Below are 27,860 nucleotides of genomic sequence, written 5' to 3' on the forward strand. Positions count from 1 at the left end.
TTACTTAACGCAGCAAAAAGATAAGTTATTTGACATGAATTACTTCGGATACAAGAGAGACAAATTATATTGGTAGCCAGTCACATACCTCAGGGATCGCAAAAAAATAAATCAGTTTTTTGAAAAAAAATTACCTATATATTATTTGCCACAAAAAGTGTTGCGTAAATAATCTTAGCGACCAACAAATGATACATCAGGGGTCCCATAAAAAAAAGTAGGCTGTATACCTACGTACTTTTTATTTGTTCTTATTTTCTATATAAAGTATGTTCAACGAGGATTTTTCTAGATCAGAACAGGACAGGACAGCACAGTTTCGTGAGAAACGTCAGAACAAGTTAGAACAGTCATTTAAACGTCACTTGTCAAAATGAAAAAAAAAAAAAAAACAAATTGTAAATTTGAATTTTTTGTTTATCGTTTCTCGTTTATTTTTTTTATTTTTTTGTAATTTTACTGTGAAAAATATAATTAAAAATTATTTATTAGTTATAAAAACCACGAGCACCCGAGAAATATTCGCACAATTAAATCAAAACAAAAACAAAAAATGACAGCTTTGATTTTGACACTTCTCACGAATCTGTTCTAACCTGATCTGACTCAAAAGCAAGCACAGAAAATCCTGTTCTAAACTGCTCTAGATTTGTCAATGAACAGGTAATTAGAACAGTTCAGCACAGAAAAAACCTCAATGAACAGCAAAAAGCTGTACTTTTCTGCCTAGAACAGTCCAGCACAGCGTCAGTGAACAGAGCTATAATTTGTTCTTTTTCTATATCAACTCAACGTACGCCTCTGGCAGCTTGACTTTAATTTTTATACCACGTAATCGAGTTCTCATCGAAATCAGTCTAGTAGAACTTGAAGGATTCAGGCATTTTTTGTTTAATCTTCAATAATGTTATACCTACATTTCCATTTTATTTTCTTTAATTTTTCCACAAATGCTAGTTTCATTATCCTTTTTATAAGAACATTCAAGTTTACCTACTTAAAATATCTGATTCAAACTGCTCGGGGGCGGTTTTGAACATGTTCGAAATTCCTCCAACACACTTGTTCAAACCAATAATACAAAATTTACAATCATTTAAACATTAAGCTAGCTAATATTTTTTTAATGTTAACTATTGTGTTGCAGTTTTGTCCTATGTTACAGGAAATACGTAGATTTACTAACTGCCTACTAACTTTTTTGTTTTATTAAAATGATATTGTTTAATTTAACATTAATTTCGCAAATTTATGCATCACTTTTTAATTATTTAGGTAGGTATAGGTATAATTTGTTATTTATTATATTCATATTTATACTTTAACATGTACATTTTGTATGTAGGTACCTAGCGATAGAAAGAAATAAAAAATGAAAATGTTTACTTTTGTAAATTTACCACATTCTCACTTTTTAGGTCATTGTAGTTATATCTTAAGTACAAAAAAATGATTTATTAAATTTATTTTAAAATAAAACAATACACGGAAAAAAGTCCACCTTAAAATAAGATTATGCTCACCATAAAGTCCACCATACCTTAAAACAATACGGTGTCCGTTTAAAAAAAGTGGATTCCATTTAAACTCTGTTAAATTTAAGATGAACTTTATTTCATTTTAATGTGAATTTTCATCTTAAAAAAACCGACAAAAAATAAAAAATTAAAAATTATATTCAGACTTCAGCTTTAATTGCAGTTTATCATACTTATTTCCGCTTAACTTAGTATGGAATCCGTTTGTTTTTAAGTGGTCATTTTTTTCCTTGCAGTAATGTTGTTTTTAGAGTTGTCTGTTTCTCATAAAAATTGAAAAAGACTTCACTCTAGTTTAAGTTTAAGTTCTTTAGATAAAAAATAATATTTGAAGCACACATTTTGCATTAAATTTTTAATACAACAACAAATACAGCCTTTTAAAAAAGTTTTTTAAGAAACCGGCTTTGGGTACGCGGTGTTTTACTGTCACCATTTCCGGTCAAAACACCGAAAGGATTTGTTTTCCAATATTTTCCTAGACATAAAACTACATAAGTCTAAAACCTTTCCTATCAAATATTGCTTTTTGAGTCTTCATTAAGCTTTTTTTATTTTCAAAAATACAGCAATTAACTACTGCGAAAAATACAAATCCAGTTCTGAAAGTGTAAAAAAATTAAATAATATGGAAAAATGAGCTTATTAAAAAAGTCGTTTTTTTTTAAGAAAAACATTTTTATTTTCGTTAATTATGAAATTATTCTCAGCAATGTTATGCCATTTTGAAATGAGAATCAACCATGCCATTTGTTAAGGTAACTTGCGAAAAGTACTTAGTGCATTTTTTTTGCACTTTGTCAGCTATTACATGAAGCCTCAAGAGGCGCGCCTCTTTTCAAACGTAATGGGTGCAAAAGAGAAAAAAGATGAAACAAAAAATTATCCGACCAGAGAGTCGTGGGTCGGAATTCTGAGACTCTTTTCTGACGTTTCTTTTTCCACTTTTCCTTTTTTCAACATTCTCTTTCATTTCTTTTTGCTTCTTGGTGCAATACAACAACAAATTTTAAATCAAAAGAGAAATGTCAAATTTGAGTCCTGGACTCAAGAGGCATCGTGTAATAGTACGCGCCTCACAGAATGATTACACTGGTTTACAAGGGTTTTGTTGCCGAAACAAAAATATACTTTTCTGAAGGTTTTCGGTGTGCTGAGCTCGAATCCGAAGTCAAAAACAACCAATCAGCTCCCGTTTTTGAGATATTACCGTTAGAAAATGCAAAAAACGTTTTTTTGAGTTCTTCGGATATTATTCTTTTATATAAGGAAAATTGTTTGAGCATATATAGTAACGGTTTCTATGAGAACTGTTTTTCATCTTTCGATACCTGTTAAAATCTTTTCAATATCTTTTGTATTGCCCGAGATATCTTAAACTGAAGTCAGTGGGTTTGGCTTCATATATCATAAAGAAGATAATGACGTTATAAAATTTATAAAAATACCAAACAACTCAGGATATCTCGGGCAGAAAAAAGATATGGGAAAGATTTAAACAGATTTAAAAAGGCGGTAAATAGTTCTTATAAAAACCGTTACTAAATATGCTTAAACAATTTTGAATATATAAAAGAATAAGGTCCGAAGTGCTGTATTTTCTAACGGTAATATTTCAAAAACGGAAGCTGATTAATTTTTTTTGACTTCAGATTCGAATTCAGCACATCGAAAACCTTCAGAAAAGTATATTTTTGTTTCGGCAACAAAAAAAAAGTTTAATTTTGTTAAACAGTGTTATCAAAAGAAAATTAGAAAAAAGAGTCAAGCCTCTTGAGGCTTCATGTAATAGCTGACTTTACAGTCCACTAAATTAGGGTCAGGTAAAATTTTTGAGTAGGTACTTAGTTTTGCAAAAAACGTAATATTTTTCTTAAAACAGATGCAGGTGAGTTTAAATTTTTGAATGCAACTATTATTATTATTAGCAGGGATATTCAAGGTTCTACATATATGTATATATATAGCAAAAGAAAAAATTGAGAATACCTACTTAAGATTTGTAGTCACGGCACATGTAAGACCGTCACAGGGTACAATTTTTTTTGATTTTTGTTTCTAATCCCTATAACTTACAAAGTACCTACATCGCGAAAAAATTGTTTTATTATTTTTCTTATTAAAAAATTATATCTTTCAATAAAATAGGAAAACAGGGCGCCATAATGCGCGACCCTGACTGAGAGCAAGCATTCCGCAACAATTAATATTTTACTCGAATTAGTAAAATTACTAAACCATGCATTTATTTGAAATTCGTTTTGTTTTCAAATAAAGTAGGTACATAAATAGATAATACAAAATTAGAAGGAAAGTTCAGAATTTTTTTTGTTACCATCAAGAAATGAATATAATATGATGTTTTTTTTTTCTTATAATAAAATACATATCAAATAATTTTCTTTTTGACTATTCTACAGGAAAAATTACTTTAATCACTATAAACATAAGGTGCATAGGAACATATAAACTTACATAAGTAGAAAAAAAAACTTTTACTAAGTTTCATTGTGGGTGAATTACGGGATGTAGGTTATTATAATAACATCACAAGTAAGAAAAAAAAAAAAAATTGAAAACTCGGAAATGCTCAAGAAAGTAGTTATTTTAATCGTTTATAATTGTCTTGATTTGTATGGCAACTCGACTAACAAATTTGCTTCTATAAAGCTTTACAGGTGGTAATGTAGCTCCTGTAAAGCTTTATAGAAGGGATATTGTTTGTTGGGAATGTTCGTTCACTTTTAAATACCAACTTACTTAAACTTTAAAATATATAGCAAAATAGTCAAAACCCTTTAATTTTTGGAAGTATTTTAGATAGGTAATAGATTTAAAATTAAGTTTTGTCAACTTTACTTACTATAACTAATTGTTTTAAGGTTAACCTAGAGTAGAATAAAACAGTTTCAAGTATAAAACTAGTTTAAAAAAAATATCATTTAGTTTGTTTTTAATCAATCAACAAACAAACTGAAAATTATAGGTAGTTTTTCAGCTGAAAAACTTAAAATAATAAGTTTTACCCAGTAAGCTGCAGTTTTTAAATTTCTTTCCACCATAATGTATATAAAAATGTTTGACTTAGGGAAGTTTTTCAATTTCCTATTTCTAATTTCACCCTTTACAAAAATGTCGGTAGAAAGTCTAATAAATATGTTCGCTTAAATCGTGTTAGCAAAGACACTTATGTATGACTATATGCTATTAGTGTTATCTATATACATTTAAATTCACCTGTTTCAAAATTATCTACAACGCAATCGTGTCAAAATCTGCTTAGGCAAGCAGCAATAACTAATTTGATTTGTATATTGAATGGACTTAATTCGTTTTCGTTTGGGGGAACACACTGATAACTTTCTACGCACCATTTGAAAAGGCCAACGCATATATCTATTAACCTGTATCCCTACCTACATGAAAACCCATTATAATAAATAAATTCAGATCAATTACCATGAATAGACACTATCGCATCCATCTTTCTTCCTTTTCCATCGGTTTATTTCACATGAAAATCCATAAATAAATTGCTTTCTATAAATAGAACTGTTACACTATCACAGTGGGAAACCAACTTTGAACCAATATGTATTACCAATATTGGAAAAATAAAAGCCTCAGGATATTATTTATCCTTTATGTCCTTTATGCATTTTGAATACCATGTGTCCATTAACCTTCGTCCGGTTTGTTGTATACATTTACGTATAGAGATGCACCCAAAATGCCTCTCCATCTCCACTATGCTCTGTGGTAAAGCTTTCACCCAGTTTCAGAGTTCAAAACTTCTAAATATTTATTTGCCTTTCCCCAAAAAACCCTCTCTGTTTCGCATTCTCTACGGGATTACCACCCTCCCCAAAATGATATGGAAAAAAAGCTTTCTCTCGTTGTATTTCCGAATCGAAGCGCACACACAAATACACACAATTTATTTTGCCATCGGAATATATAGGTCGACAAGAACATCCCCAAAACACATTCATCTCTGGAGCCCTTTTCGACATTTCATCGTAACACCGTATCCGTATCGGTCGGTCATTTAACTGTTTTTCGTCTATAAATCTTGCTTTTTTTTTACTCATTCGCTATATAACCATACAAAAAGTGTAAGATTTGTTTTTATTCAAAAAAAAAAAAAACCCTCTACTACACATCCTTCACACACACTTTTACGCTGATTCTTACCAAACCAGCCAGAGAGATAACTGTAAATATTTGTTGTTTCATTTCGGCACTCGCCGTGTACGTGTTATTGATGTGACATAATGTAGATTGCCTTCGTGGGAGCAATAAGAAAAATAAGCATTTTCTCAAAAAGATTATCACGGATTCTTGTGTGGCAAAGTTTATATAGAAATATAGTTTAACTGTGATATTAACAAAATTATATTTGTTATTTATTCAATTAACTCGCAATATTAAACAAATAAAGCTTTAATTTAACAGTATTTTCGGTACGAATATAAAAAATATAGTTGTTTCCTAACCATACGGCGAATATATGTAGAAAAATAATAATACCCTTACAATAATTTACCCGTATATAAAGTATTAAAATAAATTATTCATAAAAGGGTATTAATTCCCCTGTGATTAATGTAGCATTTTTTTTTAATAGTTTACACTATCAGTTCGTTAAACCAATTGTGTGCTTAGCTATTTTTTTTTGTATATTTATAAAAAAAATAAGCAACCATAAACAGCAATGTAACCCAGCCTTTAATATAAAAATTAATATACTAGTGCTATAGCCATTTATTAAGTGTTCGCATACGTTTTAAGTGCTCATAAGTCGTAGTAACAAATAGTTAACAAAAGTTATCGAATTCCCAAAAACCCCCCCATAGAGATTTAAGGTCACTTTTGAAGTAGCTACTTTAGCATTTTTTGTGTGTGCATTCGGAAGAAGCTGTCAAAACAAACACAATAAAAAATAACCCCCCCATTGAGGTGGTCATAAGCATCTCCCGCCCACTGGGAAGTGACATTGACACAACAACAAGCGTCTCATCTGTCAAAATTAAGCTTTTACAGAAAGTATAAAGCTCATAACTGTCATTTCTTGTTCAAAGTTTGATAGTTAGGTGGCGCTATAGACAGTAGTAAAGTTTAACGGTTTTAATATTTTCAAAATGGCAACTATTCCCGACGATACAAGTAGCATGAGTGATGACGTTTTCGAGGATCCGGAAACAACTGCCCGCCGTATTGAAGAAAAACGTAGTCAAGAATACCAAGAACAGGAAACGGAACTAGATACTGCAAATACACTAAAAACCGAAATAGAAGATGCTCATCGTACACCATCGCCAAGCGGTTATCCGGGTTACCATCCGCCGCGAGAAGCATTACAGTTATATGGCTTGAAAGCTGATACCGATATGGTTTTGAATACAATCACTAGACGTAATGCGGGGGGAATTGTGAAACAGACCATAGAAGATGATGACCTAGACGACGGATGGAAGTCGTATAGATACGAAGAGGAGGATGAAGGACCAGTGTTCGATGATACCATTAATCACAAGGTAGGTAGAAAGATATAGGTATACCCACTTTTAACTAAGTTAGTCGCCTTTGTGTGTTGGGAGGAAAAAGTGCAGAGTGTTCTGTATGATGTAATGATGGAAAATTTTTTTGCTTGCAGACAATCCTGCTTGGTGACTCGGGTGTGGGGAAAACGTCATTTCTAGTTAAATACAATACTGGAGAATTTAAAGCTGGATCCTTTTCAGCTACGGTTGGAATAGCATTGAATGTGAGTACCTACCTACATACCCCATAAAGGTTTTTCAAAGAATAAGGTGGTAACTAAATAATATTGTCGATTGCATTTGCACGTGCTTGATGGAAAGAGTTATTGCTATAGCAAAACAAAAAAAAACTCCTCATTGCTTTTTAGTGGGAGGAGGATAATAGTATACAGCTTTTGTTGTGGCGCTTTTGTGTGGTGATGAAAGTATCAGATGGTTATTTAATTAAGGACCACTGACTTAAAGTTAATTAAATAATTTGTGTGTACCTAAGAAGATTTTGGTTTTGCTAAATGCATGTAAAAAGACACTTCATAAGTCGCAATGTGCGGAGAATTTGTGTGCAGTCATATGTAATTATTATTTTGTGTTTTGAGAAATTTGCTCTGTTTTGTTTTTTTTTGGTTTTGTTTTAATAAAATTAAAAACATTTTTTAGTAAGTAATTAAAGTCGAGGAAAAAGGAAATAAATACATGATAAAAATAAGACAAAATACTTTACTAGTCGAGTCAAATTAGGCATAAAATTTGTAAAATCTCGGAATCCAGGGAAAGTCGATGCATCTGAAAAACGAGTATAGGACTGCTTTATAAAAGGGTCAAATAAGAAAGTTAAAAAAAAAAAATTTCACCGCTCTCGATTACAACAGTTTTTATGGACCGTTAACTGTCATTCCGTATGCAAGCGTTAATCGGAATTGCTGTCTCATTTTAGATTTTGATCAAACTTTGTAGGGATGTTCTCTAGGACTGTAAGGAAGCAAATCCATGATGATTTAATTTTAAGTTTCGTGGTTTCCCCGCTACCCGCATTCGAACTTTTTCAGAAGGTCATTTTTATGTTATTATAACTTTGCGTCTACTAAAGATATCTTTTCGTTTGAAACGCCATTTTAAAGCTTAAGAATAGTAATTTTTGAATATATATTAAAAAATTACGTAATAATTATCCCTGAATTAAAAATAATTTTTGAAAAACTGGTAATTTTGCTGATTTCTCATGGTTTTTGACTGGCTCCAGAACCTTGGCTATTATATGTAGGAAGCTTATACTTACCAAATATTAAATATAGATATTTTTCAACAAATTACATCTAAAATGAACTCGATGGCTGTACTCCTTATGCAAAAATTTTGAGTTCAAAGTTTTGAGTTTTTTGAAAAAATATTTTCTTTATACTATGATTTTTTACGATTTGACTAAAGATAGAAATATGAAACTAACAGTGTGTTAAGTTGAAACTTTTAACTTTAAGTCCTCTAAGGGCCAATTTTTCAATAGTCAGTTAAACAGTCAGTTAGTACTTATTCCTAAGGATAGAGAAAAAATCAATTTTTCAACAGGCAGATATAGCTTATTCCTAAGAATAAATCTATCTGCTTCTTTCAGAGACGAATAAAATTATTCTAAGGAATAATCTCAATAAAAATATTGTGTCAGTTGTCAAAGCTGTTTTGAAAGAATTTTGAAAAAAATACAGTGGAAAACAAGAAAACAAAAACAATCATGAATAAAAATGACGTTTAATTTTAAATATTTTTGAATTTGACAATTTTTTTTTGTTATTCTGTAGAATAAATTATTCTTGATTGAAAAATTCAATGTTTTTATCTGATTGTTTATGAGCCTAATAACTTTATTCGTCGAACAGTTAACTGACTGTTTATTAGAAGATTGAAAAATTGGCTCTAAATAAAATTGTGTTATTTTCATATCTTCTTAGTGTACCGCTTGTTTGAAAATTCGCAAAAATGCTAAAAAGCCAAAATAACCCTTACTTAAGGCTATGATTGCACTATGTTTGACATAAGATAGAAGCATGAAATTAATAGTATATTTAGTTCGTACTCTTAACTTAACACACTGTAAGTTTCACATTTCTTCGTTTAGTCAAATCGTAGAAAATGACAGTATACAAATTAGCTTTTTTAAAATACTCAATACTTTGAACTTAAAATTTTTGCATAAGGAGTACAGCCATCGAGTTCATTTTAGATGTAATTTGTTGAAAAATATCTATATTTAATATTTGGTAAGTATAAGTTTCCTACATATAATAGCCAAGGTTCTGGAGCCAGTCAAAAACCATGAGAAATCAGCAAAATTACCAGTTTTTCAAAAATTATTTTTAATTCAGGGATAATTATTACGTAATTTTTTAATATATATTCAAAAATTACTATTCTTAAGCTTTAAAATGGCGTTTCAAACGAAAAGATATCTTTAGTAGACGCAAAGTTATAATAACATAAAAATGACCTTCTGAAAAAGTTCGAATGCGGGTAGCGGGGAAACCACGAAACTTAAAATTAAATCATCATGGATTTGCTTCCTTACAGTCCTAGAGAACATCCCTACAAAGTTTGATCAAAATCTAAAATGAGACAGCAATTCCGATTAACGCTTGCATACGGAATGACAGTTAACGGTCCATAAAAACTGTTGTAATCGAGAGCGGTGAAATTTTTTTTTTTAACTTTCTTATTTGACCCTTTTATAATGCAGTCCTATACTCGTTTTTCAGATGCATCGACTTTCTTTGGATTCCGAGGTATAAAGCTAATTTGACTCCACTATACATCGATAAGATAAGAAAATTAGTTGATTTTAATTTGAAATTTTTTTTTGAGGATTCTATACAAGGTGTCCCACAGTCACCGCCCCAAATAAAAACCATGGATTCCTGAGGTCATTTTAAGTCGAAAAACTTAAGAGGTAATTTTCTCGTTTTCGTCCCGTTTTCGAGTTACCAAAGTTTTTATGATTTTTGCTCTCTTGTCCTTTAACTGGCCTTATCTTTGCCAAACTACGTTTGATTTGAAAGATTTTTTTTACGACCAATCAAGAATTTATTACAGTTTTAGTTTGTCTCAAAACTTTTTTTCCTGCGGACAACCGTTTCTCCACAATTTTGCATCAAACACAATTTTCTTCGTTTTTAAGTTGTTTTTTACACTTTCATATCATTTAAGTCAAAAAAACACGTTAATGAGTATTAATTTTTTGTGCTTTTTATTAAAGCCCCGTTTATTTTCATAAAGAAAATAAGTTTTATTTCATAAAAAAGGCTACTGAAAGTAATTAAAAAAAAAAAAACAAACTGAGTGAATTAAAAAAAATAATAATTTTTAAATAAAAAATTAATTTAAATGAATTAAAACTTTTTCTGAGCTTTATCTATTTGTTCTTTTCTTAACCACAATAGCTCAGAGAAAGTTTTTAATTCATTTAAATTAATTTTTTATTTAAAAATTATTATTTTTTTTTAAATTTGTTTTTTCAATTTCAGAGTTACAGTACCGCAAATTGTGTGTTTTTTTATATTTTAAATATTTTAAACAACCCTTAGAGTTAAGTGCGGAATTACTGAGAATGAGATACTTTGCGGTTCTCTTACTCTGAAAGTATAACTCCTAGAGAAAAATGATGTCCTAGAAAAAGAAAGATTAATTAATTTCCAATCTAAAAAGTCCTTTCTAGTTTTCTGTCCGACTAGTCTTTCTCGAGATATTGAGACAAATGCGTTTTTCAAAATGGCGGTCGCCTCACAAGACCAAACAATACGCAATCTGAGATTTGTACTTGGGATAAACCCCTCTTCAATACTGCATTCAAACTTAGGTGACGTCATAGCTTTTTCCAGATTTTTCCCCATTGACTGAACTATAGTTTCTATTCTTATTATTTAATAGGCATATTTCAGCGTTTTTGTGCATATTGCTTATTATAAGGTTTTTGTATGTTTTATAGAACTATTTTATATATAGAATTAAAGGTAACACATTAAGCTATCGAAAAATTCCAAAAAAAAGTGCATGTCACCACTGAATATTTTGATATTTCGATGTGCCAAATGCCTCGCTTAAAAAAATCACCTTTTTAGAAGTAAATACCTAATATGAATTATTTTTTTTTTACAAAAAAAAAAAACTTTTGATACAGATTTATAGACAAGAGAAATACCTTTCATTTGATACCAATATTATTTCTCCACACCCATTATTACGCATTCTACGATTAATTGTTCGAAAAATTTGCTGAAATCTTGATTGTGAAATCCGAAACTTCAAACTCAAATATCTCCAAAACCCCACTAACGAATTTGAAAATATTTTACCCACGTAATGTCCTTACCGTCACCTTTCATTTGATACCAATTTCGTTAGTGAACACACTGGGCCCAAGCTCCATAGAAAAATGTGCCATCTCCTTTTCACTTTTTCAAATTTGTGAATCTAAAAAACAGCTAAAAGAGGTTGTAAAGTGATCTATTTGAGACTTGAGATTCAATAATATGGATTCGAGATTCAAAAATCTGAATCTCGATTTTTATCAAGATTTACAAATAGGTGCAAGCACACGCACTTTCAAACACACTTCTCTGTTTGACATTTGCTGAACATTTGTTATTGTTTTATTTTAAAAAGTTAAGTTTATATGAAACCATTTCGTTAACAATTACAAAACTAGATTTCATCTACTATTTACTAGGAAAAATCTGAGATTTTTACAAAAAAAATTTCAAAAATTTCAATTTCAATCTTTCGACCCTGCATATAAACGGGCCACCAAATCAACTAAAATACCCCACAATATGTCAAAAACTTATCCGAAAACGAAACCAAAAAAAAAAAAATCAATTTTTGAACAAATGCAGATGGATATAATGGAAAATCAGGAAAATCCATTTTTAGCAATTTCATTTGGTTTGTTTTATTTCTAAAGTTTCAAAAATAAATTAATTATGCGTAAAAACTACTCAAAAATACTCTTGAATAAAATTCGTTTTTTTTGTTTTTTTTTTTTTTATAATCTGACAGCTAGACAGCTGCGAAGTGGCAACTGCGGATAGATTCATAATGCATACAAAAATTCAAAACTACCCACAAATAAAACTGAGAATTTTTTTAAGTAAACCAAAATATACTTTTTTGATAATATTTTTTAATATTTAATATATTAATTGAAATCTGAAGTCGAAAAAAAATCTGTGACGTCACGTTTTGTTGATAAAAAATCATTATGAACTTCTTATATCTCAAAAACGTCATAGATTTTATCAGAAGTGATAAATGTTTGAAGAGAGCAAAACTCTAAAAAAACTACAAATTCAAAAAGAAAATCTTCTTCTATTTTGTAAAAAAAATTATGTTAGAAATTGCAGATCGAAGGTTTTGTAACAGGAAGTAACTTTGCTCTTAATGACACTTCCTTCACAGAAAGTATACCATGACATGAATTGTTTTTTTTTTATCACATTTAACTAACAGTATTTTAAAGACATTTTCTTCAAAAACTTCTATACATGCCTTATTAAAAATTGAAAAAAAAAGATCGGAATATTCATTTATGGTCATTGACAAGAATCATATTTTTAAAAGTAGAAAAATCGACGAAAAAGACGTCAAGATTACATTTGTATAGTTTTATTTTAGGAAATAATTTTTTTCTTCGTAGACATCATCATTCTGTTTTATTTTGATATGTTGAAAAATTTAGCTTTCATGCAAATCGGCATGAAAAATTTAGATAAAAGGGACTCAGCACTTTCTATTTAAGCCTTATCGCTATTCAATTCTGTTCCATTCCACCTTTTTGGTGTAAACATTTTGTTTAGTAAATATATTCACGCAGAAAAGAAATTTTTTTTTTAAAGAATTCAATGTAACGTGAATAATAACAAAAAGTCCTTGAATAAAAACTTTGGAAGTTGAGAAATATATTTTTATTCAATGAACCGATTGATTGCTTTTTCCCAGGTAGGTATACAAAGATAATATTGTTAAGATTTGAAGCAAATAATTCACCTCCATTATTCCAGGCTCTTTCATTAATGATATTATAAGCTTTAACACACATACATATATGAACGCATAAACTCTACGTCAATATTTACGCTTACTTAAGACAAGCATTAAATCCACCAAATCCAATTAAGTCACCAAAGTGTTTTCAAAATTAGCACTCCAAACAACGCAATAATCAGTTTGTACGGAATTCAAAACCTCACGTATGTACATTTATATGTATACTCGTATATATTTTTATAATAAAAGTATATATATTTTTTGTGTTTTGTTTTTGTTTTTTAATCAAAATGTAGAATTTTGCCTGTTGACAGCACAACATCCGCAATATATAGAAAAGCACCACATGTTCGTGGTAATGGTTGTAGTTGGCACACACACTCCCCTTTTACCCAGGAAATCTAAATGATGGCAAACCCAGGCATACTCGGGTTGTTGTTGGGGTAGGCGTGATGGGTTTGTTTTTTCATTGCCAAAGCATTAATCCAGCTTTTACCTTAGTACCAGAGAATATAGTAGCACCATAGAGCGAGGTTAATGCAGAGCATGGTTACGCTTTGTTGCGTTTATTTCCTAAGTCCATCAATATTTTTCAATGCTCATGTCCAATTCAAGGTTACAGGGATTAAATCACTATTATACAGCATCAGTATCTACTTTTAATAATAATTCCAGTCATAAGCAAATGGCAAATATTGTTTTACAACAACCAACACGAAAATCAATGTTCCCATACCCCAGTTGATATGTCTGCTAATGGCTTTTTGAAATTGATACCTTTTAAAGTGGTGTTATTTTATATTTTTTGCTAGCATATTTTAAAAGTGTGCTGAATTAATTAATTTTTGTTGGAATTTTAAAATACATAGTTGAGATTCTCTTTCAGTTTTTATAAGTTTTTTTTTTGTATGCCATCAAATAGCTCGTTGTTTGTTTTCCAGTTCTAAATGATTTTTTTAATTTTCTTAGCTTTAGAATTTTGTATGAAAAAAAATTAAAAAAGGCCTGTCAGTTTAATCAGTTGGTCAGTTTTTAATCAATATAAACATTTTCCATCAGAAAAAAAATGTTACGCATACACCACAGTGACCCAATGCTTAATAGTTTATACATATACTTTGCTGCATCTTTGTCAATTTTTATTTGTTATCTAATTTTAAGGTATCACATTAAAGTAGACATAACAACCACTTTTTCTATAATCTTTCCCTTGGGTTTTAAAGCTATTAAGGATAGCGTTTTTGAAGAAATTTTTTCCTAGAAAATTGTGTAGGTATGCATTAGTGATCAAGAGAATATTGGTGGTGTCCAAATAATTGTAGGGACTTTCGATTGGCTACACTGTAACCCACAGTCACGTTATGAAAAGGGCCTTCATTAGACCAGTAGTGTTAATGAACACCTTTTTTGTGTACTTTGCAGTTACCTATCAGAAGAATCGATTTTGCGAGAAGTAAATTGCTATTTTCAAGCTAAGCGTCGATTTTTTTGGGTTAAATACGGAAAGTACCAAATCAATCCTCTGGAAAATATGTCGTTTCATTAGTCGTTAATGTTTTGAATAGACAAATTAGCCCAGGAAAAATAGACTTTTCAAGGAAAAAATTGTGATAGGCTGATTTTTTGTATACAGGTTGGTATTGAGGTGATTTACAATCTGTGAAAAGTCCGGAAAGTTCCTCTTTCCTGCTAGACCCGTTATAGTGGATCAAAGGTCATAAAAACGGGTTTTTCGTTTCTAACTCAAAAACAGTACGATTAAGAAAAAAAAAAAATAAGTTCTACAAGCATGTAGCTACGTTAATTTTACATAAAATTGTCCTCAGAAGTTTTCTTGTATCACGTGCCGTTTAGAAATTACAGTACTTTAAATGTTCGTATCTACCCCAAAAGTATGCAATTAAATGTCGTTCTAAATTGACTTCTGTACTATGTTTACACTGGTTTACAAGGGTTTTGTTGCCGAAACAAAAATATACTAAACTTGAATCCGAAGCCAGAAAAAATTAATCAGCTCCCGTTTTTTTTTACACTTCAGAAATTTCCGATGTAGTGAGCTTAAAGCAAGCTACGATCTACAATTAGAGGTTTTTGAAATATTACCGTCAAAAATAGATTTTTGTACAAAATCGTTTTTGGAACCAACATTTCTTTTAAAGAACTTCATCCTTAACTGTGAATAGTTTTGCATCTATTGGTTTGAATATGTTTCTGATTTCCTTAAGGTATCCTCTAAAATAAGAAAGCTGCATTACCGAACAAAATTGGTAGGTAATTGGTTTTCCATATTCAAGAAGTGCTCTGACAGATCTTCTGAATCAACTGCGTTACTATGGTCAGGTTCATAAGAGAGGGCCTAAATATTTAGTCAAGTTTCGGGGTTCTGATTGGCTGTCAAACAAACAATTAGGTTGACTAAATGTTTAGGCCCTAACATTTCCTAAACGTGTCCAATGTTCCCTTAATTGTCTTTGGAAGGCTTTGGTTTTTGAAATCTAAAGCATAGCTATGCTCCTTTTAATATTGATAAGGTTTCCGATCCTTTTTTTAAGAACCGACCACAATTTTCAGTTCTCTTTCAATCTTTTTCGTTGTTATACTGGGAAGTTTTTAAGACATCACATGAAATGAAACAAACTTTGTATCTGTAAACCTCAATTTCAGTCAATATGTTTTCAGAATAAATTTCAAAATACAGAAACATACTTAAAAACAACAAGTACGTGCGACCTAAATACCTAGTTTAACATAATAATCAACAAACACAAAATAAGTGGGAACACACAAAATATCTATTTATTCGGTTTTAATTGACCGACTTTTCTGAAAAGTTTCTGATGAAGGTATGCCTTTGCGCATTCCCTTACCAAAAGAATTTTTGTTTTATTAGAAACCCAGGTCCAAGGTTAGGCTGACTGCTGTTCTTCACTTCAGCTAATTAATTTGAAATTTGACAGAACTTAGCACAACGTATACAGAAAACAGAACATGAAACCCAACAGTTTGGCTTGCAGCTGCTGTACTGGAGTGACCACAAAATTTCCTTCGTTCCTACGTTCGTCGGTAAATTGTTCAGTCGTCGTCAAATTGAAGTCGACTGACTGTGCCATGATGATATACAAAACCCTTTTCGAATACGCGTGTACACAAGTTTATGTTATTATTTGCCCTTCAAAATGAATACCTGGGTTTTTAGAAAACTTACTACATGCTTTATAATACACTCGCACTAATAACTGCTCTGCAGCTTGTCTCTCTCTCGATAGAGTAATTTATGTGTATGCTTAAACAGACGTTGCCCTTGGTTACCTACCAACCTACATGGACATATACATAGATGGGAAAAATATATATCCAGCACTTTGCATGCTCAAATCCGATCAATATTGCACAGAGTTCAAGTTCTATTTATGGAATTTGCTGAGCAGAGGTCGCCGCAGGATGTAGTAAAATTGCAATGCATTGTACCAGTATATTTACCTATACTACATCCACGAGGATGAATGAACAAAACAAACATAAAAGTGTAGGTGGAAGAAGTGGGATGGTTATGTTGGAAAAATAATTCTGTCTGCTGCTGTGAGTAAAAGGAGACACGACTTCCTTCTATCGTTTGAGCATAACAGCTATACAAAAAAAAATTTATGTTAAGATTAAAATATTTTTTTTTTTTTGTAAAAAAAAAATGAACAAGGACTTTGCTTCAAAGGAAAGAGCAACACATCACTCACATGTTAGCAGAAAAAAAAATGCATAAAGCTTATTCGATGAGTTTCAATTTTACTAAGAATAAAATTCACGATACGTTAATACTTTTATTGTGAAAGTTGTGTAGAATATAAAAACATTTAAGTAGAAAGTTTTTGAAAAAAATTGTATAGTTTTTTAAGAAATTTAAGAAAACATATATAAGCTTTTGAGATGTTTTCGATTAGGGGAAAGGTGCGGACAGTGAGACAGTGCAAACAGTGAGACAATCCATTTTTCTCTTTTCTGAAAATAAGCACAGTAACGCTAGTTTGGGTCAAAACGTTTATTTCCCCGTCTGTGTCTTTTAATTTTCTCCCGACTTAATTAAAGCTGTCCATTTCCCTACACCGTAAAATATCAAACAAAATCAGGTGAAAGTAGTTTTTGGAGTGTTATAAAAAGAGTGTATAACACAAAAAAATCTGGTTAGTGGAGAGACCTTTTTTTACATATGTATGTATTATATTTATATGTTCTTTTATAAAAAAATATCATGTAATTAGAATTCCTTCTCGTTTTTTTTAATTTTATATTTTTCCGAAAAATGACAAAAAGTAAACAGTGAGACATTATGTAAAAGCAAACAGTGAGACATAAGATTTTTAAAAAGCAAACAGTGAGACATATAGTTTAAAAAAAAATAAAATGCACGACTGGGGTCGCACGTACTTGCTCTTGCAGCTCAAAGCACTTTTATGTTAGTCTACTTGTAGATTTTAAAAGCTGGATCTAAATTAAAAAAAAAAAATTGATATTGGGAAAGAGCCGCCATTTAGGGCAAAATTATGTTAAATGAAAAAAATTTTTTTTTGTTATTTGACTTTTTTGAGAAAAAATAAAAATGCAGTTTTATTGCCACTGCTTTAAATATTACGTATACAAAGTTTAATCAAAATCGTTAGAGCCGTTTTTGAGAAATTCGTAATATCGTATTTTTTACGTTCTAAACGAGATATAAAAAAACAAAAAAAAACCAACTTTCAGAATTCCATAAAAATCATCTGTACCAAATTTGAAGAAAATCAATCCACCCGTTTAGGCTGTGGAAATGTGTACAGATGGACGCACAACCGCACAGACGCACAGACGTACAGACGCACGGACGGAATTGCGAGACCCACTTTTTCGGAATTCTCCATCATCGTAATGTTGGTTTTGATTAAAACCTCAATTTTTTTTTTCGACACGAAACCAATACTTGCCCTATAGAGCAAGTAAAAATCTATTATTTTAGAATGTTCAATATGATTTCGAAGTGTTTTTTCTTTCGTTTTTTTTTTGGGCTTTTTGTTATTTTTATTTGAAAAAATGGGTTAAAGTAACATAAATTAATTATTTATATACTTGTCAATTACCTAATTTATTTGACGTTTTCGTAAATTTTTTGTTTCACCTAAGAATGTCTCACTGATCGCACCCCTTACAAACAGTGAGACGTTTTGACTTTTTCTACATTTAAGTCCAATGTGATGCTCTCATTCATTCTTTAACTACAAGTTTTTTGCAACATTAAGATAAAATGTGTCTTAAACTGTCTTCAAAGTTTTGTTAAGCTATCTTAAAAACATTCTAAGATATACCAATTTAAAAAAAAGGGTGTCTCACTGTCCGCACCTCTCCCCTATGTATGGCACGGTTTTGAATATTTGACAAAAATAAAAGGTGTTCACAAAAAAGTGTCTTTATAAGGGTGAAAATACCTTTTTTTGAAATTGTGAAAAGAATATTCGAATTCCTCGGAAAATTCTAAATCAATTTTATATGTATATGATTCTCTATAAAATAGTGAGACAGAAAAAAGTTCTAGCGACATGATGACAAAGTAAACACCAAATTCGCAAAAAAGAGGTGTGCCTACAGAGGGTTAAATATACCAGAAGTAAAGCTATCACTGCGTTATTTTCTTTATGTGTATGCTTGAACAAAAAGATGTACCGAATTGTGGTGTGTAGGTCCCATCTTTTTGGAATAAAATGTCATGTTTGATTGCTCTAACATTTCCTATTTTAAAGAACGCATCACTTGACTTTAGTGCTCCTATCAGAAATTAAAAGAAAAAAAGAATTCCTTTGATGTACTATGACAATGAGTATTATGAAAAAAACCTTTTTCTTTACAAACATTTTTATTTTATTAAAAGAAAAAAATTATTTCTAACAGACATAAACAATATGCATGCATTCTTGATAAATTAAATCCTTAAATATGTCTTTTTCATACTCTATTCAGATTGATTAAATTTTTGCTTAAAAAATTCATTCTTCTACGGTGAAGTAAAGAAGAAAATTTAAATTCATTTTTGTTGTAAATCACTGTATTTTTGTATTTAATATAATTTCAGGAATTCATATAACTCAAGTGGTTTGAAAATAAAGCTGTTCTGTACCAAGCTCTCTTGAATCGTTATTGCATTCTTCTTTCATTTCAAGCAGTGGGCGATGTTGAAAAAATTGAAAAAAGCATTACATGAATGATTTAAGCTGGAGAAGTAGTTATACACTAACAATTAAAAATAATTATTAAGATAAAGACTGTGTTAAACTTCACAAACTATCTTTCAAGTACCTATTTCTAACTTTTTAAATGGAAACTGCATGTCAAAAAAGAGTTCAAAAATTATGTCACGATAAAAAAATGGGCTTACGAAACTCCCAAAATTCTAAAAAATTCTGGCATAATGTACAAGAGTTAGGAGTGCGTTTTACAAGTACCTGTTTAGATTGCTCTTGAAACTGAAATTTTAGCTTTGCATACAAAAAATAAGCGTTAGACACTGTCAACAGGCAAGCTTTAAACTATAAACTGGAATTACTTGGAGACTTGGAGTATCTAAAAAGTTCTTTTGGGTATTCGATAAATTAATATATTCTTCAAGTATACAACGGTGTGGGAGGGATCCAAGCTATCTGAATAGTTTGTTAAGTCTGAAGGGGTCCTACAGGGTTCCATTTTAAGCCCTATACTCTTTGCCTTCGCAATATACATTGATTCCAGATTTGACATTTTTCCTGGTGGCCTTAGCTTCGTAAATAATAACATAAAGGTTGCTTAAAGATAACCCTTTTACTTACAACAAACAAAGACTACAAACGCAGACTACTTGCCAATATTATCAAAAAGAATTCGCTAATATTCTGAGTTTGTTGTCTGTGGCAAAACAATGTTCCTTTAAATTATTAAATATTGTACTACAGTTTAGATTTTTTTTGTGCATGGTCCTCTTCAGTTTTTAGCCCTTCATGTAGCCAATCATATGCATGTATATAGTTGGAAGAATCTGTAATGTAATTCAGGTAATTTGCAATTTGTATCCCCTATATCAAAGTGGTAATACTTTTTGAATTCCTTCAAATTCAGGCTCAAATTAAGAAATATAAATACCTACCTACATTTGTTAAATTGTTAGCATTGTGTCTTAATACGTGAAACAAAAATTAATTTTCTAAGGAAAAAATTTCAACCTATGGGGTTTTCTATTGCATTCGACTGGTATAAAAGCTTTTACATGATGATTGGATTTTATGGTACAATAGGGAGTCCTTTTCAAGTTTTCAAAAGAAATTTAAAGAAATTCAAACATAAGTTTTGTATATTTTGTTTACAAAAGAAACATTCCCCAGGCGGCTATAAATGTATAAAGAAAGGGAAAAGGTTTGACGTGAACCAAGAATATAAATAAAGTAAAATTTCCTTGCAAGAAAAAAAATATTGATTTCAAGAAGATTAACTTTTTTTTAATTCCACAATTTATTTCAGCAGATTCGGAGGTACAATTTGAATATTTTGACTCTTATTTTTAATAAAAATTGAATAAAAACCATACAAAATTAATTTTTGTATTAAAAATAAAAAAAAATCAATTGAAGACCTTTGCATACCCTTCTTTAACTTCTTGTGTAACTCTAAAAAATCGATTGAATACATTTAGCATCTTACAGAAAATAAAACTCATAAGGTTCGGTCATAAACTCAGTAAAGTTCTAATTGTGTATTCAAGTATTAATATTGCTTATAATTCGACGATACAACTTCAATTGCCAAATTCATAACTGAATTTCTGCTTCTGACAATGAGGAGAACGAAGTTATAAAGCTGATTTTATTTGACATACAGGTGAAGGTGATGACTATAAACAATAACGTAAACATTTTGCCCAACACATTAAATTACTTGGAAAATTCAATTCATTTGGCACATACCTTCCGCTTGTATACGTACTAACCATTCAGCTACTGTTTACCTTTTATCTGTACGGAAGACTCAAAACATGAATTGTTGTTACATTTAATAAAGATTCAATATTTTCCAAATGAGATATTTTTCACTAGTTCAACATTTTATAAAATAATGTTGAATTGATTTTGTGTATAAATTTTGTAGAATTTTTCTCTCTATTGATTGGTTACAGGATACCAAAATATGTAGGGGAGAGTGGCGGACAGTGAGACACCCTTTTTTTAAATTGGTATATCTTAGAATGTTTTCGAGATAGCTTAACGAAACTTTGAAGTTAGTTTAAGACATATTTTATCTTAATGTTGCAAAAAAACTTATAGTTAAAGAATGAATGAGGGCATCATATTGGACTAAAATGTAGAAAAAGTCAAAACGTCTCACTGTTTGAAAGGGGTGCGATCAGTGAGACATTCTTAGGTGAAAAAAAAAATAACGAAAACGTCAAATAATTAGGTAATTGACAAGTATATACTTAATTAATTTATGTTACTTTAACCCATTTATTCAAAAAAAAAAAACAAAAAGCCAAAAAAAAATGAAAGAAAAAACAATACGAAATCATTTTGAAGTCATGCTAAAATAATAGATTTTTTTAAAATCTATATGTCTCACTGTTTGCTTTTTAAAAAACCTATGTCTCACTGTTTGCTTTTTAATAATGTCTCACTGTTTACTTTTTGTCATTTTTCGGAAAAATATAAAATTACAAAAAACGAGAAGGAATTCTAATTCAATGATATTTTTTTATGAAAGAACATATAAATATAATACATATGTAAAAAAAGTTCTGTCCACTAACCAGATTTTTTTGTGTTATACACTCTTTTTATAACACTCCAAAAACTACTTTCACCTGATTTTGTGTGATATTTTACGGCGGGGGAAAATGGACAGCTTTAATTAAGTCGGGACAAAATTAAAAGACGCAGACGGGGAAATAAACGTTTTGACCCAAACTAGCGTTACTGTGCTTATTTTCAGAAAAGAGAAAAATGGATTGTCTCACTGTTTGCACCGTCTCACTGTCCGCCACTCTCCCCTACATATGTTTTCATTTGAATTTAAATTCATAAATAAATTAGAAAGGGAAGGTCTTTTGGAATATTCATAGACTACTTTAGAAATACCTATGTTTTACCCTTGAAGGACATATTCATTCAACCAAGTTATGATGTGTGCTCAGAATCAAATTGTTTATAGTATATATTAGATGAGATTTCGTTAAAGGTTTTCGTCTAAGACTGAAGGGTAAAAGCTATTTATATAATTTTATTTTAAACAACAACTACGGTGATGGAGGATGGTGGGCGGTTTAGGTGGATGCCAGTAGTTATTTATAAATATAAATGTATGAGGACTTTGATTTAACAAATGTGTGGGTATGTGCCAAGCAATTAACAAATAAATAATATGTATGTGAATCAAGTTCAATAATATTTTACTTTCAATGTAGGTATGTACTGTACGTAAAAGTCCAAGAAAGCTTCGGTATAAGACTTATATTAGTTCTTGTAAAAAATCTTAAAATGCTCCTGGGAAAAGGATTAACTCCTCCTCCTTCCTCTGAGGTTAGATTGTATGTTTTGAGCCAAGGAAGTTATAACTTATAATACTTAACAGGTTCTCGAGTCTCGATAAATGAAAGGAAAGGAAATGAAATGAGAAAATAAAGAAACTTCGGTTTTCTAAAGGTAATACCTAGTAATTCTTCGTTGAATTTTATATTAATTTAACAGGCGTATATAGATTAAAAGAAACACGCAGGATTTTTTCAAAGAGGGGAAAAAAAAACAAATTAACCCCGACTCAAGGCCAGGTTAGGGCAAACTTTGAAATCGAAAAAAAAAAATTTAAAGGAAACCTGTTGTTTTTGTAAAAGTTCGTAAAAGAAAAAAATATTCGTGAAATAATTTGACCCAAAAGCCACGGTAAGACAAGTGACCTCTTTTGTCCCCTCTTGTTTGTGCCCAGAGTTGGGGAGTAATCATTACTTTTGTAATTAATTACTAATTAATTACAATGCAATTACTCTACTAGTAATTGCATTGTAATCGAATTACTTTCCCATTACAAAGGAAATGAAATTCGAAATGCAATTACAATTAAATTACCGTGTAATTTTATTGTAATTAAAAAGATGAAATTACAAAGGTAATTAAAAATGGTAATTTTTATGTAATTATATTTTAAAAACAAAATAAAACCAAAATCTAAACCTGCAACATTTCAAAGAAAAACTATGCCACATGTAAAGGGTGGACCTACAAAAATGGGAGTTGTACCCAAATGTAGGTTAGAGTCCCCGCTACCTTTGGGCATCAAAAATTTTTTATTCATTTTTATTCAAAATTCCCAGATATAGCCGTTGGAAGTTGGGGGCATGAAAAAGCTTCTGGGAGCTGAACGCTTTGACCTAGAGACATGGGGGTGGTGCCATATGAAAGGTTATATTCTCAGCTACCCGATAGTGGTATAATCCGGTTTTTCGATTTTTTTCAAAATTCCGAGAAATTTGCTTTTGAAAGTTGGGGTAAATTTTTTTTCGAAAAATCCCCGAACCTTTGAACGCTCCTCGAAGCTAAACCGTTTGAGAGTAACTTTTGGAAGTGATGCCAAATGATAGCCTGTGTCATGGGCCTACGCTTTGCGCATTGTCAGATTTTTAAAAAATCATCTTCCATGTTAAACCGCCACAGCATGCCTATTTTTTCAGAATCGGGCTTATTTTTTTTTTACTTTTAAGTTCTTTCGGTTTGAGAACGCGTGGACCTACAGGGATGGGAGTTATACCCAAATGTAGACTAGAGTCCCCGCTACCTTTGGGCATCAAAACATTTTTTTAATTTTTTTTTCAAAATTCCGAGATTTAGCCGTATGTGGCATGTTGCAAGTTGCATGTGGCAAGTTGCATGTGACATGTGGCAAGTTTCATGTAGCAAGTTGCATGTGGCAAGTTGCATGTGGCAAGTTTCATGTCGCAAGTTGCATGTGACAAGTTGCATGTGGCTAGTTGCATGTGGCAAGTTTCATGTAGCAAGTGGCATGTAGCAAGTTGCAAAGTCATTGTTCCTAAAGTACAACACAATAATTCAATCGTCGCTCCCATTGAAAGGCTTTTTTCATTTGCGGGCATAATAAATGCGCCGCGGTGAAATAAGTTATCGGACACAAACTTTGAAAAGTTTGTTTTGCTTAAAGCAATAATAAATTACCAGTAATTTTATTTTAATTTTTCGTGTAATATGATAATATCTCTGTTTTATTATTCTCGTGATCCAGGTCAAATCATATTGTTTTCATTTCCCTTACAAAAAAAAAGCAGGATCTTGCCTTGTTATTGTAAAGCTAACAAATAAAATGATCTGATCTGGATCACGGGAATAATAAAACACTGCTAATATTAATTAATTTATTAAATGATTTTGTTTCGTTTGAATAAAATAAAATGTTTAATTAAATTTAAAAATTAATTTCAGAGTTTCAATTACAATATAATTACTTTCAAATTCCAAAATATTTAATTACAATGCAATTACTTTTGTAATTTCATAATGTAATTACAATAAAATTACACGGTAATTTAATTGTAATTGCATTTCGAATTACATTTCCATTGTAATGGGAAAGTAATTCGATTACAAAACAATTACCCTGTAATTACATGTAATGTAATTAACGATTCGATTACCCAACTCTGTTTGTGCCTATGCTTAGAGTCGATATTTTTTCCAAACTTAGGTTCTTAGATAATTTCAAAATTATTGCTATCAAGGGCAGAGGCGTACGTATACCATTGGGGCAGCCGAGGTAGTGCCCCAACGAGTACCAGGACCCGACGAGAAATTATGTAGTGAAGATGAAGAATCCTGTTTATACAAATAAAATATACATCTTGTATGTATCTCAGCAATCACAAACTCTTATGTTTTATATATAGGTAATAACAATAAGGCTTAAAGAGACCTTTCTTCTGATATCTCACTCAATGGCTTTGGAGGAAAATTTTCAAAATGCATTTTTCTCACAAGGGGTACCCCTTGAATTTTTTCAAAAAAATGAAAAAAAAATATTAATTCTTAATTTTTGGACCTAAATGCATAGTCCTGTTGACTGTAAACTCATATCCGTGAACTAAAACTAGTGTCGAGACTTTGGTACGCAGATATTTGCTTCCAAAACATAGAAAACGAAATATTCAAATGCAAAAAAACATATCAACCAGGACGCTGTTTCTCGACAAGCTACATCAACTACAGCTACATTTACTACGTGGTCGGAATAATTAAAAACTACTTAAATTTTATCCATGACGTCCGATGAGACGGAGATATTGAATTTTAAGTCCGTTTATGTAGCTAACGTAGTTTATGTAGCTCGACGAGAAATAGAAATCTCCAAAAAACTTTTGATTGATGAGATTTTCATTTGAACTCATATCTCCCGAGTTCTGGGTCTCTACATGATGATTTCTGAGGGAAAAGCTGCTTGAAAATACTTCCTTTTCTCCCTGTTTCGTGGCAAGATTGCTTTCAATTTTTCGAAGAGGTTACATTCCGTAAAAATCCCTCAGCGAGGTGTTTGAATTTTTTTTTTTTCATAAAACGTTGTGATGTTATTTCACTAGATTTTTTGATCGCCTTGAGATGCAGACTCCAAGGTATGCGGTGTTCTGCAAAATTTTCTTGTCCGTCCCTTTCCTTGTCGATAATATTTCTTCAGTGGCTTCAAGAAATAAATACCTAGATGAAAAGGACATATAATTCATGGACACAAGATCAGATTTAGAAGCAAGCACTTCACGTTTGATGACCAATGTTATTGAAAAAGCTCTAGAAGAAAAATAAAATTGTAAGGCATTGGTTTTGGATGTGTTACAAGCTTTCGACTGCCGGCAATTGAAATTAAGATGTCTGTAGCTTTATTCTTAAAGAATATCTAGACACGTTAATGAGTATTCACAACAATTGCGGCTGAGGTACCACAAGCTAGTCTCATTGGTCCAATTTTTATACTTTTTTGCTTAACCTAAAACAAAATAAACTTATAGTAGCTAAGTTTGCTGTCAGTCGAAGATATTCTTGACGAAACAAATTAAGAACTAAACCTTTCTGTTTGGTGCAGTGAAACGGTTGAAAATCATGTAATTAGCACGTAGGTATAGGTATATCCATCGAAAGTTACCAGTACCACGTAATACTTATCTTTGTAAAAGACAAATTGTTCGATAAATTGCATATTTATTAGTTGCATGTTGTAATCGAATTTTATGGTTCTCATAGAACCTTTTAAAGTTTTTAACACCTTTCCTCTAGGTCCATTTATAGGATCTAATTTCAAAATTCAACATAATTAAAATCCTGAGAAATTTAATTAAAAAATGTCATTCTAAAAGAAAACACTTATATAATAATAATAATTGTTTATTAACAGTTCCACAAGAACTACTCAATTTCTCTGCGAACAAAGAAAAAAATAATTAAGTTTCATAACACTGAAAAGGTATCATTCGTACTTAAGCAAAGTCCTACCCCTGATGATGCTTTGTACAGTGCTTATGCATAGAGTCTCCTCAGGAAGTGGATAGTTATAGATAATTCAATAGTTTTTTTTTTCTCCTCACTTGACTGGCTTAAAGTTGTAACACTGACATTGACAGCTTGCAGCACTAGCAGCGGTGTCCCAAGATAAATAACCTTCCTCTTTGCATTCTTTATATTCAGAAATGCATTCATTGACATTGAAACGTCCTTGTATCCTGTGTGGGGCTCAGTATAACAGAAACAGTAGCGTAGAGAGCAATCAACAAGTTGCCAAGTAACGACATCCTCAGCTATAAACACAGTGAAAGATAACTTTTTTACCTTTGATAACCTTGGATATAGGTATCCATAGGATACGAATCACACTGTAGGCAGATACAACGTGTATAGCAAGCATAGATAGATAAAAGCCAGGCAGGCAGGTATTTTGAGATGGACAAACAACAAGAGGGAGATATACAATGTTGTTTTTTTTTTTTTTGTTCTTTATCCGAGAAAATATGTCCTTCAAATTCAAGCCTCGCAGAAAGGATAAAACCTACCTCAATCAATTTATAAAATACATATTTCAAAAGCTTTGGCTTCCGCGTCGTTGTTCGGTATATAAGTCGGTGGCGTCCTCGTGGATCTGTGGTTCTTTGTGCGGGTATCATCCACTGGCGAAGTTTTAATGACCATTGATGATTGTGATGGATTGACGTTCGGCTTAAATGTTATCCTACGTGAGAAGTGCAACGCTTTGTGTTAAGGTAGTGAAATTGGAGTTATGGCTGAATTAAAGGGATTTCTTACAGCTCACTCACTAATTGGGCGAGTATCTTTTTTTTTAAATTTTTTTGTTTGTTTTATTTTCATGTTCACAGAATTTATGACCCAGTCGGCTTCGGTTGACTGTTTCAGAAGGGCAGTCTGAATAGTCTACCTACATGTAAATTTAATATCAGATAGGTTAACCAGAATGATTGAATAGCGTTTGTTTGGCTGAAATCAATATATGACGGCCAAAAAAATACGACATACTGTAGATGAAAATAGAACTAAAAATAAATCTTCGTTATAGCAGTAAAAATCAATAAATACATATAATCGTATCCACAACACATGTTGTTAAGTTTTTCTACCGAAATTTAATAAACTGCGTAAAATGTATTCCTTTTATATGTGAAGCAGTCAGATTAAAACTGTCAGAAATGACCATTATTATGTTTTTTTTTTTTATAAATTTA

At 31.0% G+C, this 27,860-nt stretch overlaps 1 protein-coding gene across 1 annotated transcript in view; it reads left to right on the forward strand.

Annotated features, from left to right (window-relative positions):
• Positions 1–6,203: 6,203 nt before the first annotated feature.
• The window catches only part of LOC129911434 (ras-related protein Rab-37), an 83,412-nt gene continuing 61,755 nt past the window's right edge, over positions 6,204–27,860 (forward strand). Inside the window, exons 1-2 of the mRNA XM_055989241.1 lie at positions 6,204–7,075; positions 7,195–7,305. Of these exons, the coding sequence (XP_055845216.1) occupies positions 6,680–7,075; positions 7,195–7,305 (507 nt within the window). The 5' untranslated portion in view covers positions 6,204–6,679. The remainder of the gene's footprint in view (positions 7,076–7,194; positions 7,306–27,860) is intronic.

The sequence above is a fragment of the Episyrphus balteatus genome, chromosome 2, assembly GCF_945859705.1.
Source record: "Episyrphus balteatus chromosome 2, idEpiBalt1.1, whole genome shotgun sequence".
Classification (NCBI taxonomy): domain Eukaryota; kingdom Metazoa; phylum Arthropoda; class Insecta; order Diptera; family Syrphidae; genus Episyrphus; species Episyrphus balteatus.